The 18,952-nt window shown below is 43.7% G+C and overlaps 2 protein-coding genes across 3 annotated transcripts in view; both read right to left on the bottom strand.

The window, feature by feature from the left end:
• BIN4 (double-stranded DNA binding protein) overlaps positions 1 to 18,952 on the bottom strand; it is a 125,967-nt gene that overhangs the window by 85,311 nt on the left and 21,704 nt on the right. The gene's annotated exons all lie outside the window — the stretch shown is intronic.
• On the bottom strand, positions 17,281 to 18,414 carry LOC148014279 (uncharacterized). The gene has a single exon (XM_087667402.1). The coding sequence runs from the start codon at positions 18,412 to 18,414 to the stop codon at positions 17,281 to 17,283; it is 1,134 nt and encodes a 377-aa protein (XP_087523528.1).

Genomic DNA, 18,952 nt, shown 5'->3' with positions numbered 1-18,952 from the left:
TCTATGAGGTACTGTTGAAATCTGAGGCGCATCGGGCTGAGCTTCTGTCTAAACTGCCATTGTTCTTTAATCGCCGTTTGGTCCATGTTGTGCCATGGCACCCTATGCCGGACTTTCAGCGCCTCCTTCAACGTGAATGCCCTATGTGGGTTGAAGTGGAAAATTGTCCGACTGTCTATTGGCCGTTGTTAAAGGATGCCATGGCCGCTGTGGGAACTGTTCTGGTCCCCCCGAGCCTAAGGGCCATGAATCACAACCATCTGTGTATGCTATGGGACGCTGCTAGGAAAAGGCCTGCATGGCTTTGTATTAATTGCTCTGGCATGCATCCTTTGCACTTTCGTTTGAAATGGGGCAACTTTGCAGGACACTGCTTTTCGTGTGGAAAATTGGGGCATTTTATGGCCGAATGCCCAAAGAAGAAACCATCTTCAGATAATGAGCATGTTGCGCTGCCAATGGAAGACATGGTGCTTGATGCTCCATCCCAGGAAGCACCCCAACCCCACAGAAAGTTCTGGACAAAGGTAAACAACCTGCTTCGGGTTTGGATTCCCGTGGCAATGACTGGGTAGAGACACGTCCCAAAAAAGGTACAAAGGTTGATGCTAGCCTGGCAGCTACTGGGCCTAATGTTTCACAAGATTCCATGCGCACGTATATGCGCAGGAAAGAACTGCTGTCTTCAGAGCACGCTGCGCGTACTATGGTTCCTTCTGCTCCCCGTAATCAGTCTACCAGGAAATTTTATACCGACAGTCCAAAGGGCCCACTTGCTAAGTTGGCTTTTGATACTCCAGGGAATGTGATTACGCCATGGGATCATCGTTATCCCCGTTCCATCCCCAAGACAATGGATATTCCGTCTACCTCTAAAGCTGGCCGTCAGAACTCTTTTGCCGTGTTAGCTGATTTTTTGGATGACGGTGTCCTTGATATTCTAGCAGAAAAGGTTAAATCGAGGCAAGTGGTGCCTCGTTCCTGATTTTCTTTTTGGATACACATGAAGATAGCCACGTGGAATGTGCGAGGCATTTGTTCTCGCCATAAGCAACATGCCATGTGGATTGTATTGCATGAGAATCAGTGGAATGTCTTGTGTGCCGTAGAGCACAAGAGTCACGGTGAAGCAAGAAAAGTTGTGGATTGCCATGGGTTTCGCTTATTTTATGCAAGGACACCCACCGGCCATTATTCTGGTGTGCTTATGATTGTACATGAGAAATATCAGCCGGTTCTTATTAAAAATGATGTATATGGCCGCTTTGTGGTGGTTGAAGTTTTATTTGAAGGAGAAATCTTATGGTTGCTGGGCCTATATGCTCCGAATGATCCTTTATCCCGCCGGGACCTTTGGAATACCTTGAAGACCTCCTTGTCACTTGGCAGACGGGGTTTTTTTATGGGGGATTTTAATATGTGTGTTGATTCTTCACAATCCACTTTAGGGCATTCGGTGATAGACGCTCCGGAAAGTCGGGTGTGGAATGCGTTTGCTCTTGACGTGCTTAAGCAAGATCTATGGTCCTGGCTACACCCTTCTTCTATAGGGTTTACTTTCCATTCGGCACAGTATGCCACTACATGGTCGAGGCTAGACCGAATGTACATCATGCAGGATGATGATTTTCTTCCTGAGATGCTGGAAATGACAGTCTTGCAACAATATGCCTTGTCGGACCATTTCCCTCTCCAGCTTGAGATACTTGCACAACCCATTACACCTTTTATGCAACTGCTGGATAGACTCCCTTTACGTTTCAACTCCTCTTATTTGAAGCATTCGCTCTTTCGGGGCTATATGCAGCAATTGATTGATAGATTTTTATTGGACTTCGCCTCTAAGGGCACTGCTTCCTTTGAACGCTTGCTCTCTAATGTGCAGTGGATAGCTCGGCAGTATGGGATCCACCATGCCTCTTTATCGGCGGTGTCGACACGCAGCGGAGGACTTACTGGCTCTAGTTCATTCTCTGCTGGTAAACACTCCAGATGATGAATTTCTGTTGTCACTCGCAATGCGTTTGGCTGATCTTATTAAAGAATTTCAGCTGAAATCTTATTGGCAGGCCAAATTACAAAAGTTGACTGAGAATTTGCAAGATAGTGCTTGTCAAACTCATAAGTTCTTTCGCGTGCTGCATGCCTCTCCGGCTCGAGAAAATATGACTAGACTCCAGAATTCAGAGGGTCAAAATGGTCACTGACCCTCAGACTATTGTTAATATGTGCAGGAATTATTTTCTGGAGCTTCTTGGTTCTTCTCAGTCAACTTCTGACCAGGTTACGCATGCACGTTCAGTCTTCTATTATCTGGTCTGACATCAGGTTCCACTTGATATGCAAATTACTTTGGACTTGGATATTTGTGAGGAGGAGGTTATGGATGTTCTGTTACACCTGCCTAAGGATAAAAGTCCGGATTGGGATGGTCTCACCAATGAATTCTTTGAGAGCTCTGCTACCCAACTGGTGAAGCCATTGACGGCTATGTTTCAGCAGGTTTGGGAAAGAGGGTTCATGCCTTCCTCATGGAAAGAAGGGCTTATCAAATTGCTTCCAAAGGTTCCTTCCCCGTCAATGTTGCAACATTGGAGACCAATCTCTTTGATGGGTTCGATGCATAAAATCTTCTCCAAAGTGCTGGCGAATCGGCTCCACAAACATCTTCCGGCCATTGTGCATCCTCTTCAATATGGTTTCATTAAGGGCCGCAACATTTTGCATAATATCTTAAATGTGCAAATGGCTATTGACTATGCAAGGCACTCCAGTCAGGAAGTGGTATTGATACAATTGGATCTGGAAAAGGCGTTTGATTATTTAGACTGGTCTTTCATCGCAGACCTTATGTCGACGATGGGCTTTGGCACTCGGATGTCCCGCTTGATCTACACCATTAGTGCGGCGGCCTCTTCGCGAGTTATGCTAAATGGTGGTGTTACATAGCCCTTTGTCCTGGCACGTTCTGTGAGACAGGGTTGTCCTTTGAGTCCTCTCTTCTTTGCCTTGGCGACTCATCCGGTTCCATCGATGTTATCCTCCATGGCAGCTTCTGCTCAGTTGGCCGGATTGTCTCTTCCTTTTGGTCAGCACTTCGTTAGTCAATCTTTGGCAGATGACAGTTTTATGATTTTATGTGCGGACAAGAACAATATTCGCAAGGCATTAGATGTCTGGACGCTCTTTGGTCAGGCTTCTGGTCTTCATATCAATACTTTCAAATCGGCTCTTCTCAGTTGTACGGAGTCCGATTTACAGTCATTGGGCTGGCAGGGACAGGTTGTGCCCCATGATTCCATTGTCAGGCATCTTGGGAACCCTTTGGGTGTTCATGTTCAGTCGAAACAACTACTACAGTGGATTTCACAAAAACTGGCAGCGAAGTTTCTCTATTGGAAGTCGCAAGCGTGGCCCTTCCATGTTCGCCTCAAAGAGAGTCAAATAATTATGCTGCCAATGCTCACATATTTCTTACAATTGCTGCCTTGGACTCCTACTACTTTGAATACTCTCACCCGGCCCATTCGTTTCATGTTATGGAAGAAGGATTCATTGCATGCCGGTATTTTGTGGATTTCGTGGTCGCATACATGTACCCCCAAACGCCTGGGTGGTGGGGCTATTTTGGATGCCGAAACTCATATGCTGGCACTTCGTTGCTCTCTTTTTCGTGGCATGTGTGTGAAGCATCACCCATGGGCCGCTATAGCCCGTTATTTTCTTGAGGACCGCGGCCTTCTGCATGGGAATACACAAATTCGAGGCTCCTGGTGGCATGTGCTTAATGCAGACTCTCGATTTTCGAGTCCTTCCTCACCTCTACTCGTTCATTTGGTCGGCTCCTGACAATTGGTTCTTCATAAGGCGCGTTGGTCTCCAACGGAAGACCGCGTAAATACTAACTCTTTTCAACTGGAATTGTTGGCAGCCTCGAGATTACTTTCATGGGAAGGCAAACAGGAGCTTCGACCAAAATTTAACCGCATGGCCCGTTTAGGCTTGACCTCAGTTGCAGATGCCACCCTTGCCAGTCGTAATGTCTTCATTTCATTTCGTACTGCCAGGAGGCTTTTCCGAATCCCTCGTGGATACCATGATTTATGGGAACAGCTTTTGTCAGTGCTCCAGAACAAACAACCCTTTCCTGCCCTTGCGGTGGATCGCCTTTGGCAGGACTGGGTCCTTGCAGGTCAGTTAAATTTGGAAAAGGCCTCGGCTAACCAGGTGTACCATCTTCTAATTAAAGATCATCAATGGCTGGTCACTAAAGCTAATACTGTATGGGGGTTGCGGAAATCTCAGTCATGGTGGAAGGCAACTGTCATGGAGGGCTAGGTGAACAAGACACCTTTCAAATGCAAGGTCTTTCTTTGGAGGGTAATGATTGGTGGTCTTTCTCTTGCCTCGGCCCTTTCCAAGCGTCGCATCTCTAACGGCAACTGTTTCTTCTGCACCACTACTGTGGAATCGGCCCGTCACCGATTTATCTCTTGCCCTCTCGCTAAGAAAATCTCGTTGCTTTTGTTTGCCGTTAGGCGAGCTGTGGTTGGTTTCTCAATCAGTCCTTTCAATTGGGTTTTTGCACGCCCAAAATACCCCACACTGGCACAATTGCATATGAAGACCATGTTCCATTTTCTCAGATACTGGGGATGCTGGCATAATTGGACTACTCGGAATGCCTTTCTTTTTGAGTCGGCCTCTAATGTTCCGGGACACATTGCCAAGCTTAAAGGCCTCTTGCTTTGGCAGATAGATCTCATTCGGCACTCTGACTTGTTCCCTCGGGAAGACTTGCTTCCCTGGCATAGAGCAATTTCCTCTGTGTCTTTGCCTTGACTTGTGTATCTCAGTCCATGTTCTGTACTGACAAGTTCACACACGGTGGCTTAGAGCCATCGTGTATCTTGTAATCATGTAACCTTGTACCGTTTTTTCGTAATTAATACAATTACCTTTTACGGGAAAAAAAAGGAATGAAATGAGATGCTGTGAGTGTATTTCTCATGTGATTATTATGATTACTCATTACATAAAAAGAAATGAAATGATATGAAATGATTTATAACATCTATAAAAGGCCAAAATGACCCATGAAACCATAAGTTACAACCATCTGTAAAATTATACAATTGTCTAGGGAAAAAACAATAAATGAAATATAACGTTGATACTAAATCCTAGCTCATGCTATCATAGGTGATAGAAGTACCTAGATGTCCACACACAACCAAAATCAAAAGTACATGAAGTGGGCCTAGGAAGGCCGAGGATACATATCATCTCAAAAAATCCCTCATCACTCACTATGGTGGGGCCTCAATCCCATCCCATGTAGAGAACCTGGCAGGCGTAGATCTAGCTTGAGCAATAATCTCCTATGTCCTCCTATGCATATGTCATCGACACATTCATTGAGTTCTAGGAAATCGGGATGAGTCAAGCTCAACCGCATGATCAATCAATATCCCTCAAGTAGATGCATGCCGAGGCTGTGCAGGGGACTCCTCGGTACTCCTTCTGAATGCAAGCCAAGACTGGCAACTGGCTACTTGTGTACTTGCAAAGAAATCTGTGAGCTGACTCTAAATAAACTGTCGATGTATTGGTGCCCTACCTCTAAGGATAGTCTCTCTTCTAAGTCCTATTTCCAGAAGAAAAGAGACCAAGACATCTATGATTAGTATAGTTAACAATTCTCGACATTGGCCCAAAACCATCCCTGAACGGATATTGGAAGCGCCCCCAAATCTCATAATAGGCCAAGCGATGGCAGATGTAGTGCTCCTTTGTCTCTGGCTCTTGTTAGCAAATCTAGCATATGCACTCCTTGGAAGATTTGGATATATGTCTGCCAATCTCGAGTGTAAATAGGTGTGCAACTAACCAATTGCACATCTAATTTCATAAGAAAGATGAGCGTCCATGTATCTTGGGTGAACAATAAAGCCATTATCAATAGAGTGGAGAAGATGCTCTCAATAAAATGCAATCTTCGTCCTCAACTAATGTATTGGTGTCATCCATGTCCTCCTAATTTCCAACTAAATAAGATCCAGTCTAATGATCCTACCAATCTCTCAGAAAGAGTGCATCAAGAGAGTATTGGAAGGGTGGTAGCTTGTCCATGCTAAAGCCATGTAACTCAAACCAAGACAACATCTAGGCATGCCAATGTCAAGTATCTCCCTTTGCACAGCAAGCTGTCCTTGGGACTCGAGAGCTAGTCACGCATACCTGTGTCTAGGTAGCTCCCACAAGCTTTGTGTTAATGAGATAGATTTGGTAAGAGCCTCCACCACAATCAAAGGAGCCCCCAACTCAACCCTGACGGTCTCATGTTGAACCGAAGCCTTACATCTAATCAGTCTAGAAATCATAGACACCAAGGGCCTATCCATCAATCTCCATCCATCATATATATAAGAGAGTGCTTTTGGGTGACTGTACATTGATGTGGTCAAGACGGACATTTTCTAGGGATGGGCAGCGTTTTGAAGCATTTATCATGCATTTTATGGCACATTTTACTGATCCAACCCGCATGGCCAGTTTCAGCTTGTGTGCCTATTTATAGGCCACCCTTCTCATTCACAGTGAGTCACTTCTCATTCAATGAGCCCTTAGTTTTTAGACTCATCCTCTTACCTTCTTATGGTGCACAAATTGATGTTTTGAGATCTGTGTTGGGACTAATTGTTGCAGCTTTGTACCATTGAGTCTTCTATTAGTTTTGTTCCTTCATTCTTTTGCGTTTCTCTTGTCTCTCTCTTCTCTATTCACTCCATTGAACAAAGAAACAAGAGATGTACCTAAGAAGAAGCAATTGCTACTATTAGAGACATGGAAATCTGAACATCGAGGTTCATACACCATAAGAGCTCCAAATGTCCTTGTTTGACTCAAACTAAGGCTCACAGGCAAGAGATGACCATACATAACATGGTTGGCCCAAGCGTGAAGTAATTGTGCGATTAATTGATAGAGAATGAATTACTCGATGCACAATAACTCAATCACAAAATGAAAGGTGATGTATTAATGAGTGAGAGAGAATACAACACCGAAGGCAATCAAAATGAATAATGCCACACTTGCTTGCTAGTGAGGCAAAAAGCGTCTTGTTATAATAAAATAAATCCCTAATGGCCTCACCGTCATAGGAAAACCTAAATGAAACCCTAACCCTACTGTCACTTAGTGACCTAAATGAAACCCTAACCCTACTGTCACTTAGTGCCTAAAACACTAGGGCCAGCAACTATATTCAATGACAGTTTAAATGCCAAGGGAGCCCACATCATGGATCAAATGGCATCAATGCAGAGCCCATGAGATGGCCCACAAACACACAACTGCTAACACTAAAACGGTGCACTAACATTAATACCTTAATTAGCTCATTTTAAACAGCACCAAAACTCAAAATGCTGCAAAGTTTCTATGTCCCATAAGCAAACCCACAAAAAAGGGCTGCATAGTCACTTGCATCCCTTATCATTATTTCCCTCCATCAGCTGGCACCTGTTTTCTACTGCTGTCCAAACCCCTTGCTGCAGATATCTCAGCTCATGGTGTGCTGCCCAGCCTTTTTCCAGCCTAGCAACCTGATCAGCCCTGCTGTACAGCCTGCATTTGTTGATCACCACCTGTCTCCACCATCTCTGGAACATCCCGCAACTGTCACATCAATTACAGACTGCGTTCATGAACATGGCTTGCTCTATGCTGTTCACAGCAGCAAAGCTTCCTGAGAACCTCTAGTTTGAGGGTCTTAATACTTCGGCGTACCTCATCAATCAATGTCTAGGGTCTAAAAACCCCTTGAGGTATTATGGTGTTCACCTTCTAGTTCTCACCTCTAAGTCTTTGGGAGTCATACATACATGCATACTCCTAATGACAAGATGGGTAAGCTCGTGCCCAAAGCAAAGCTCTTAATTTTCGTAGGCCACCCTTCCAAAGCTAAGGTATATCGGTTGTTTGATCCTAAAGCAGACAATATCCCACAAAGAAGAGATGCAAGGCTTGGTTTATGGGACACATACACTCTCTACAAAAGCTTCTTTTTTAACAAAAGTTTCAGTAATTACATGTTTTGGGGGATGTTGAAAAAAGCTAATCAGTTTGTAATGCACTTTTAGCTCAACGCCCCCTCTCAAGCCCAAAACTAGAACCAAAAAGGGACTGTGAGAAAAGCTCAAGCCCATTTTTAGGCGTCCCAGCACAAACCAACTAGGGCATCAGATAAAGGGTGCACGTCAGCTGCCTAGTGGCCTGCCAAGACTACAAAGGTGATGGTGTCTTACTAAGTAAGCCCAAGTGATCATCTCAAAGAGACCAAGGGATCGGACAAAGGGTGCTCATCAGCTGCCTAGTGGCCTACCAAGACCTGCAAAGGCTGATGGAACCACATTGAACTTTAAAAAAAAAAAAAATTGGGGGGGGGGGGGGGGGGGGGGGGGGGGTTGGTTGTGAAAAATGCTTTGGTCCTAACAGATAACTATGCCCCAAGGGAAGAATAAAAAGGGATGATCAGATCCACCACATCACATAACAGACAAGCTATCCCAACCATCCGTGGGTGTCGATGATAAAGGCAAGAAAGAAGAGGAAAAGGAGAGAAGAAGTATGGAGATGTGGTGATAAGGTGGTAAAAGAATTACCAATGGAAACAACTCAAGATCTATCCACGGATGCTCTACACAATGAGATGCATAAGAGTAATGCATTGTTCCATCAACTCGGGATTCCACAGATGCTCTGCACAATGAGATGCATAGAGTAATGCTACACGATGAAAATGCACATGCAGCATATGCCACTTGGACAATGTCCCTTATGGGGAAATTGTTCACTTATCCAAGCACCCTTTTACAAAGATGATGATCATGCAATGGAAAGGGTAGGTACTATAGGAAGGGAAGGCCAGTATCGAAGATAAATGCCAAAACCTATAGAATAACAATGAAGGGTAGGAACCCCCTCTCAGCCATGGATATCAATGCCAAAGGAGAAAGAGAAACCTAATGTCAATCTTTATGTGGTGCCAAGAACCATGAAAAAGGATGTGGATGAAGCACCCCAGCTGGAGCTAGGGAGAAGCCACCATTGTGATAGCATCAAGAGATATCACAAGATCTACTTGGACATAGGAAACCTCCATGCTAGTAGAAGGACAAGTCTCCATGGAAGATGAAACCACAAGAAACAGTGACTTCGATGTGCATGCAACAAAAGACAAATGAAAGAAAATCTAAAAGCCTAAAGTAGCCTAAGGACAAAGTGGCCTATGGGCCCAAGCCTAAGGAACTAAGAGTGCCAAGTTAAAGCTAGACTAGCCTAGAGTATCCTAAGGATGCTAGCTTAAAAGTGTGGCCACCATCGTGCACAGCCATCAGCGGTCTCTACCAATGAAACTCATATCAAGGGACGGAAATGGTCCTAGGTGGGGATGGAGGAGGCCCTAGAATAGAGTGCAAACGGAGTGGTGTTGGCAAACCAATCACCGACAGCTTCTAGAGTACTATAGGGCGAGGGTGGATGAGGTTGTTTGTGTGCCATGTTCAATGGCATATGTGCCAAAAGGAGCAAATGGAACAACAGCGAGAGACGTAGCCCCACTCAACTATCTAGGGGGAGTACTACCCAAGGATGCAATTGCGGCCCCCTAACATATGAAGACCCCAAGGCTTAGTACAACAGTCCTCGTCTACATGGCCCGATCTCTAGCAATGTGTGCAAAACCTTTTTTGTTACAGGAGCTATTATCATATGTGTTTGGTTTCTTTGGTATCTTTGGTTCTATCTAAGGAAGGGAAATCACCCTTGGTTTGATTTGCCTTCCCAGCTTGAGTATTCTTGCCACCGCCAATGTTCCCCTTCGTAAAAGTGGATACAAGATCCCCATCTACATAGAAAAATGGGATCTTCTTGTGGACTTAGTCATGCAGTCTCGCATAATGCAAGAACTGATATTCAACTCATAGAAGGTCAGCACTTGGGGTAACAAAATGATATGCTGCATAAAGTGAAAGTATTTAGAAGAGGCAACTTGTTTAAGAAAAATGTAACCTAATTGTCATCTAACTTCAGTGAGCCAATACTGGCGAACTTGGCGAATAACTACCTATATTTAACCAATCTGACTTTCAAATTATCCCCTTCCTTAATAGAAAACTCTTACATCAAGTCTTATCCATGAAGGCATTCGTGGACATAGCAACACGAGTGATAGTGCTAAGGGAGGAATAGTAGGGATAGAGTGGGTAGGGTGGAGGAGTGGAGTACACTTGGGAATTAACCCAAAAACGTTCACCATGTATACGAGAAGTGTACACAATGGACCCAAAAGTGCATATGGGCTGACTAGGCATGGGCATGTTAGCCATATGTGTAGCCCAAAGAGAAGGGATAGGGACTCTATAGGCAAAGGATGGAAATCCCAAAGTGGAAGTGAAACCAGCCTTCCTTCCATGGATGGGTGGTAAATCCCTGATTACAACTTAATTACAACAGCAAATAATTAATGCAAATCTGAAAATACAAATTTACCTGCTGATCTTGGACAATGCACACCTAATTGGCCCCAAAATTAGCGCCCCTTTCGGTATTTCTTTAGCTTTATTGAAGAAGAAGTTGATTTACAATGGGAATCTCCTAATCCCTTTCGGTATTTCAACTCCCCTTGCTGTCCAAAGTGACCAGCAAGTCTTCAATCTATTTTGCCCCTTAATTCAGGCACTTAATTAGCCTTCACCCACTTCATGGACGATGGAAATGCCCCAAATTCAATGGTTGGCTAGTCCTCCACCTGAATTTAGCTGAAATTCACCTTCAACCCTGTTGCACCAAGCCTTAGAGCTTCCGATTTTCGGCACGCTTCCCGAGGCTGCTGCTAAACCCTGATTTCTATTGTAAATTAGAGTTTACATCAGAGAACTTTGCAATTTTGCAACCTCCAAGGGTCCAAATGCTAGGATCTTCGGAGCAAGGCTACGAAATGGTTGGGAGACGAGAAAGAAGCTATAGAGAGAGAAAATTCAGAGTTTTGCCGCAAAGAATGACTGAAAATCAGTCAAATGCAGCTGCCGCCCTATCACAACAGCTTGTAGATGCAAAGAACTGAAGAAAATCAGTCATTTACTACTGCTGCCCCATCTCAACAGCTTGCAGATGTTGTCACCTGCTGTTGATTGGTCTTCTCTTGCCCTTGGATACCTTAGAAGGTCCTCCAATGGCTGCAAATCAGACCAGCAGTCTCTCCTCTCTCTCTCCTGCAAGCTAAATTTATAAAAATGCCTCTCTCCAACCTCTAAAGACATTTTTCAGTCTTGCATGGGCATTTTTGACAAGTGGCAGCCTTCCCAAACGGTTTTTCCAACATTTTTCATAATGAAATATTAATTTTCAATCTTTAAATACTGAAAATTAATCCAATAGTTATTTTGATGCCCTAAAAAATAATTTGACTAGCCAATAATTAAATTGGCTAGGGAACTTCCATTCCCGAGTGTCTCTGTGCCAACTTTGACCATCAGATTGGTGTTAGATATTATTAAACGCCACTTCTCTAGTGTCACCAACTGACACTTATGGCCAAATGGATAACCTAGGCCAACAACTGGCACCAGATACCACCAAGTACCTGTGTGGCATAACTTATAACAACTTTTATCTTTGACATCCCATGATTTCCTGGAGTCTCGAGCTTGTAAATTTACTCTAACCCCAATTACACCTCACGTGTGCAATGTTTACTTAACCATGTGATTAAAAATTAATCCACATGTTAAGTGAGGTTTCAAAAATACATGTTCTCATGAAAGTTCCTTGTTGGAAACTTGGCGTTTCAACTAGGCCATTCAAACCTATCTATGCTGCCATATTCCTTGAGTTGAAACCAACCTAGCATTCCTTATTGGAAATGTGGCCTTCCAACTCACCTAGCGAGACCCTTTTTGGTCCAAAAAGTTAGAAACAAAGCGAAATTTATCTTTTTTTTCATCTCTTCATTGTTGTGAATCTTCGCGTAGCCCACTTCTCCCCCGCCTAGTTGTCATCTTAGCCAGTTCAGCACTCTCTCTCGCATCTCAACCAACTCTCTCTCCCTCAACCTTCAGCTAGGCTACCTAATACCCTCTTTCTCTCTCTTTTTTTTTTTCGTAAATACCCTCTCTCTCTCTCTCTCTCTCTCTCTCTCTCTCTCTCTCTCTCTCTCTCTCTCTCTCTCTCCAAATCACGACAGGTAAATATGCGCACTCCCTCCCCCTAAAGGACAAGATTTGCCAGCTCTGTCAACTCGAACCAAACACACAAGAGCACTTCTTATGCAAATGCCCAACGTACTATGAGATCCCAGGGCGCATCCATTGCCTGTTCAAAAAGGGATTTGGGCTACTATCCAAGGTGATGGTTTCCTAGATTAGAGATGTCTCAGCTCTTCTTACTAGAGCTACGCCTCCACAAAGAGCACTTCTTACGGACCTGAGAGCAAAGACACAAAGCCACACCCCAATGCACACTCACGGAGTTCTACAGAGTATTGACTACTCCATTACGCACGCCTCACTTACGCCTACACTCACATAGGAGTCTCGGTGATCAATAGGACATTGGAGCACTTTTTACTCTCGGTAAGAGAGGTTTTTTCCCTAGACTTATGGTATTATTTCGTATGTGCTTATGACACACACTTACGGGCATTTACCGTGTTCGGGTGTGAACACCCCCTTACAACCCTAAGGTTTAAGGATTGTACCTTATACTTTCAGTTTTACACTCTTTCAGTCTATTGCATTGGGTGTCGTGCTTCACTCTCTACTGTCTACTGTTTTTCTATGCTAAGCTTCAATCCTGTCCTCTCTCACATTTGGGTTGTCTTGCTTGCTTATGAAACTGGCATGCTTCACAAAATTTATGAAATTTTGCAACTCTAAAAGTAGGCAACCTTGTAACCAACCCTTTGAACTACTTTTTGGACTACATCAATTTCAGCCTTTGTACATTTGCATGTCCAATATGTTTATGCTATATTTCAATATCTATAACCACTTCTTTTTCTTTAGCATATATAGTAGCATTCATTGGATGATTTCCAACATCTAAAGTGAACATGCAGCCAACTCTAATTCCTTTTGTAAACAACTTGCACTTATTATTAAAGTCTTCTACAAAATAACCTTTTGCATTAAATGGAATCTATAATCCTTGATCTATCATTTGGCCAATAGACACTAAGTTATTTGCGATTGATGGCAGATGTAATACATCTGGTAGATCTTTGTCTAGCCATCATTAAGGATAAGGCAAGAAAGCGGCGTGTCTTTGATATATAATCTTCTTCATGGTTTGTGTCCTTCGGTAGTCTAACTACGGCGCCCACAATGAACATGCATGATAACCTGAGGTAACGAGACCTGTGCCAACATCTCTATCCAATAAATACAAACTTGAAAGAGCTATGATAGATATTACAAATGAGAATAGAAGCCTACTTACCTGAGTACTCCCCGAATCCCGAAAAGTCATACATGGTCCATATGAGAATGGCTCAAATATTGACGGACCGTCGACCATCGCGCTTGCTCATATCTTCCATGGCGACCCCCTCCTCCCACAAAATCTTAAGCTCATTGACTAATGGATGAAAATACACATCCATATTCTTGACTTTGTAGTGGCCAAGAAAGAGCAAGCGAAGGATGAGATGTCCTTTCTTCATAGAAAGCCATGGAGGGATGTTGTACTTAACAAGGACTACAGGCCACACACTGTAAGAAGTTGAGTGCAAACCGAATGGATTCACGCCATCCATAGAAGACCGAGCCGAAGATTCCTTGGCTCTCGGGCAAAGTAGTGGCTCTGCTCTGCTCAGCTTGATACGCCAGTCTGCTGTACGGGCCATCGTGGCCATGTCCTGACAACACAGTCCGTCGTCTCGCAACACCCTGCTTGCCAGCTTGCCAATGCTGCCCGCCTCAGGAGCTCGACCTGCTTCTTCCCACGTCAAACAGTCACCAGCCTGCCTCGGCCCTCGCCTACTACACAGTCCCTGTCCAGTCTTCAGACGCCCCATCAGCTGTGCTGCAAGCCCCGTCCATCAGCCACGTTGCATGTGCCAAAGAACGGCGCCTGCCTCTGCAATCGCTAAGCCTGTCTGCAGCAACGCCTGTACTAGTCGATACTCGCCTAAGGCCTCCTGCTCACCCGTCAACTGCGCCCGTGTTGTTTGTCACCTGCTCTACCCTACCCTCAGACATCAGTCGCTTCGCCTGCCAGCTCGTCTGCGACATCTCGCCCGTTAGTTCTCCCGCTGGTCCACCGCTGCCAATCAACCCGTCAAACACCTGCCTAGCGGCTCTGCGCAGGTAAACCATAATTTTTTTGGTTTTTTTTTTATTTTTAATTTCCTGCAATTTCTAGAAGCAGGGGTTCCAACGCCACAGACACAGAATTCAAGAAACGTGTTTGGGACACATTGAATGCAATTTCTGGACACATTCATAAAAAAAATTTTGGAGCTTTTATGTTTTCTTGGAACATTGGCATACGCACTACAGCTTGGAGTTGTGGGTCCAGTTACTCCTCCTCCAGGAGGACGTGCACCACGAGCACCTCAACCTGCTCCACTTCAACCACTTCCCCAAAGAACAACAACTCAAAAAGCATGGGATACACGGGATGCACAAGCTTTGTCGTTGATTGCATTGGCAGTTCAACAGTCAATCGTCCCCCACATTTATTCAACAGCTTCTTCACGAGAAGCTTGGCTAACTTTGGAGCAGATGTTTGCAAGCAAGAATGAGACTCGCATCTTTCTTAAAGAAAGAGCTACAAACATTGAAAATGGATGAAGGTGATTCTATTCAAGATCACTTGAACAAAATTCAAGACTTAGGAGAGCAACTCATAAATGTTGATGAGTACTATTTGGATGCACAAATGATATCTACCACTTTGAACTCATTACCTCCTTCGTACTTAGCTTTTCATACGGCATTAAACCTCACCATGAGGATTGCCGCGCAGCCAATCACTTTTCTTCAGTTAGTCAATTTGCTTCTAGAGGAGGAGCAAACACGGAGGAATAGTGGTGTGGATGCTATAGCCTCTGAGCAAGCTTTTATGGCTAGACAGAAGGGCAAAAGCAGCCAAGTGAAGAATGCTCCACAGAGTTCTGGGACTTCTGGCACATTACAAGCAAACAAAAAACAACGGGACACGCAAGCCAAAAAGGGCAAATGCCATTATTGCAAGAAGCCAGACCACTACATTACTGAGTGCAAAAAGAGCATTACCAAAGAGAATAAAAAGGAGTCAAGAGTATTTGTTTCTAATGCTCCTTCCACTGCTACTGAGTCTGCGTCCTTTGTTGCAGACAGGGACTATTGTTTTTACACATGCAGTTATGACACCTCTTGGGCAGATTGAGCATTCAACTCTACTGACGATGCAAGCACTTGGTTTTTTGACAATGGTGCTTCTAGACATATCACATCTCGCAGAGATTTATTTGCATCTGTTCATGCAGCTCCACTTGGCAAGTCTATATAGTGTGCCAACAATGCATCATACCCTGTTAGAGGTATTGGGGAGATTGTGCTCACAGCCATTGATGGCTCTATTCTTCGCCTACAGGATGCTTTATTTGTGCCAGGCATAAAGAAAAATTTGCTCTCTATCTCTTCTTTAGCACGTTGTGGATTGCAGGTCATATTACAGATGCATGGTAAGAGACAAAAAACACATGACTTTGGTCTTGACAAGCACTTTATGTCATGGATTATATGAGTTGGATACTCTTTCAGTTGATCAGTCAGCGTATTTGACATCCACTCTTACTCCTACTATGATACAAGCAAAGTTATGGCATGCTAGAATGGGGAATGTGAACCTTGGCAGCTTGATGCTCTTACAGCATACGCAGATGCTAGATGGATTATCTCTACTGGAGAGACCTCCTGAGCACTTGTGCGAAGGATGTATTTTGGGAAAAATGCATTGCTTTTCGTTTCCCGGTGAGGTTGCTTTTAGAGCAACAGCCAAGTTGCAGTTAGTGCATTCAAATGTATGTGGGTCTATGCAGACAAAGTCATTGGGAGGATGTTACTATTTTGTGACTTTACTTGATTTTGCTGGGTCTACTCTTTGGTCCAAAAGTCAGAAGTCATAGAAACATGAAACGGGGAACGGGGAACGGGGACGGGGACGGAGACGGGAACGCCAAACCTAGGGAATGAGGACGTGGGAACGGGAACGGCATTTAAAAAATCAAAATTCATGAAAAAAAATTAATATTTCACTCATAATCCATGTGGACTCTGGAGTGTTAAAACTTAAAACCAAGGTATATAATCCACAAGGACAAATCATTTTAAGTTTTAACTTTAAGATATCATGCATTATTCTAAAACTACTCATTAGAAATTGAATTGCAACTTACAAGGCTCAAGAGGTAAGCTATTCAATTATAAATAATAAAATCCATAATACATATGCCAAAAATCATAAATGATAAAACAATGAACAATGAACTAAACTTAAAAGTCTAAGCTAAAAGAACATGCCTATGGTACCATTGCCAAAAAACTTAAAAGATTACAAATATGAAATTGAAGTCTAATCTTTGAAAGAACATGCTCATTGCCCCAAAAAAGACTGCAAATATAAAGTCTAATCTCTAGACTAAAGCAAAATGCGGCATGCCGCATGCCAAAATAGCCCAAAGGGCAACTGCAAGACTGCAAGACTCAAGTACAAATATAATATCGACATGGCACAACTATCAACAACCCAAGTGTCACAGTGTCATCAATGATCATAATATCATATATAATGTAAATGTGTCATGTATCATGAGACTCGTGATAAGTAAGCTAAATCAAAGATCATGATGGGGCTCTGAGGCTGCCCTAGCCACTCCTGAAGTGCCAACCTCATCATCATGTGTACCATGAATTGCTGCATCTCCCTGAACATCAGCATGTGTCTCCTCTTCTTGCTGCATCTCCCACTCTGTGAATGGATCAGGCTTTGTTGTCATACTGTTACATAACATCCTCAAATTAGCACTAACGAATACTAGATCGTTTGCCCTCTCCACACCAAGACGGTTCCTCTTCTTTGAAGCAATGTGAGCGTAGGTACTCCACAATTGCTCCAAACAAGAGGAGCTAACTGACTGACTCAAAATACGGATGGCTAGTTGCTGCAACTCAGGACTATCCGAACCATAGTCCTCCCACCACAAAGCTGCCCAATCTTACAGCGATCCCCCTATGCATCCCCACAACCAAAAGAACCCCGAAAGGTCCTATAACATGAAAGCTGATCTCTGATCTTTCGTCTAGTGCCATGATCAGGCACTAGACGAGACAATATAAGTCTCCATGCATCCATAACCTCACTGTCATTCTCCTGACCCTTGCCCTGGAACTCAGGATTCACAACAAATGCAGCTGCATGCATGGGTGAGCTATAGGAGTTCCACCTCGTCACAACTAAATGGTGTATTTCCTCATACGCCTCATCATTTGGTGCCAACTCCTGCAACTTTTCATTCAGCCTGTCCATAGCCTCATATACCTTGCCAATGCAAGGTTGCATAGCATCCATAACCCTCAATAAATGTACAATGGGTGATACCATAGCATCTATCAGCTTTACATCATCCCAAAAAGTGGAGTTATTTGCTTTCTCCAAGCATAAGATACCTGTAGGAGTATCTGCCAATGTTGATGAGGTAAACTCATCACTAAGAAATAACTGCCTCAAGGCACCACTGCATTCTCTTAACCTGCCTAGCATCAATAAGTTAAAGGCAAATCTGGTATCAGAGTATTTTAAAAGTGTCTCCTTCGACCGCAAAGAAAAGTGATGGCGAAGAAATTGGTGATTCAAAACAAAGCTAACCATTTGAGCTCCTTGCTCTATGACAGGTGCAATCCATGACAGGTTACCAATATCCTTTAGTAGGTTGTTCAAGCAATGAGCCATACAATATGAAACTGTGATATGTGGATAATATCCCTGAATAATAGCACGTGCTGCCCTATTTGCAGGCTCTCCATCTGCAACAAATCCCACAACATGCTCTGGGCCAATAAGCTCAACACCTGTAACCCACTCTGCTACAAGTACATCTGCTGACTTTCCTGTCCCCGATGCATCATGTGAAGATATAAAATACATTTCCCCACGAGAATAAGCAACCATACCATGAATGGATCGCTTGCGTGTATCACTCCAACCATCAGCAATCAAGGAAACTCCATTTTTAGCCCACATGCTCTTTCTAGTCACTGCTGCTTGCTCAACAAGGCGCTTTTCCTTGTCGAGCAAAGTGGTGCGTAAGGTCTCTGATGATGGAGGTACATACGAAGGGCCATACTCACCAATCTTCTTGCACATCAATTTAAAATACTCTGACCTGACTGCACGAAATTGAATGTGGTCATGATAAAAAAAGTGTGCCACTGATGTATCCACCTCTTCCTTCTTCTTGGGATCCCAACTAGCATCAAGTATGCTTTGTCTACGTGCAACATGTGGCGTTGTTGATGCCATGGCCGATGCAATGCCTGTAGTAGGTGTGAAGGTAGCACTTCCTGATACTGACCCTGCTCTAGATACATCTGATGGGGATGGTGTCACAAAAGTTGCAGGGTCAACTGCAACACGTCGTGGTCTAGATGCAAGATAAGCTTGTTGACCTGCTACACGGTCACGAAGCTCCCTTTGCTTCTCCAAGATCACATTTGGACAAAACTGCACCTCTGAATTTGGCTCATGTAGGAGATGAGCTCGAACCTGATTATGCATAAATATTAAAATTTAAAATGGAACAAGTGGCAATTGGTAGTCCATATTCTAATATTTAAGTAACTTTGAAAAATTAAAATCAATAAAAATTTAAAATACAAATGCTCAGCTCAATGGATTACCTTGT

This window comes from Lygodium microphyllum, chromosome 25, assembly GCF_053477565.2.
Source record: "Lygodium microphyllum isolate KBCC chromosome 25, Lygodium_microphyllum_v1.1.10, whole genome shotgun sequence".
NCBI lineage: Eukaryota > Viridiplantae > Streptophyta > Polypodiopsida > Schizaeales > Lygodiaceae > Lygodium > Lygodium microphyllum.
The sequence above is the reverse complement of the archived record's forward strand: the minus strand, read 5'-3'. Positions and strand labels throughout refer to the sequence as shown.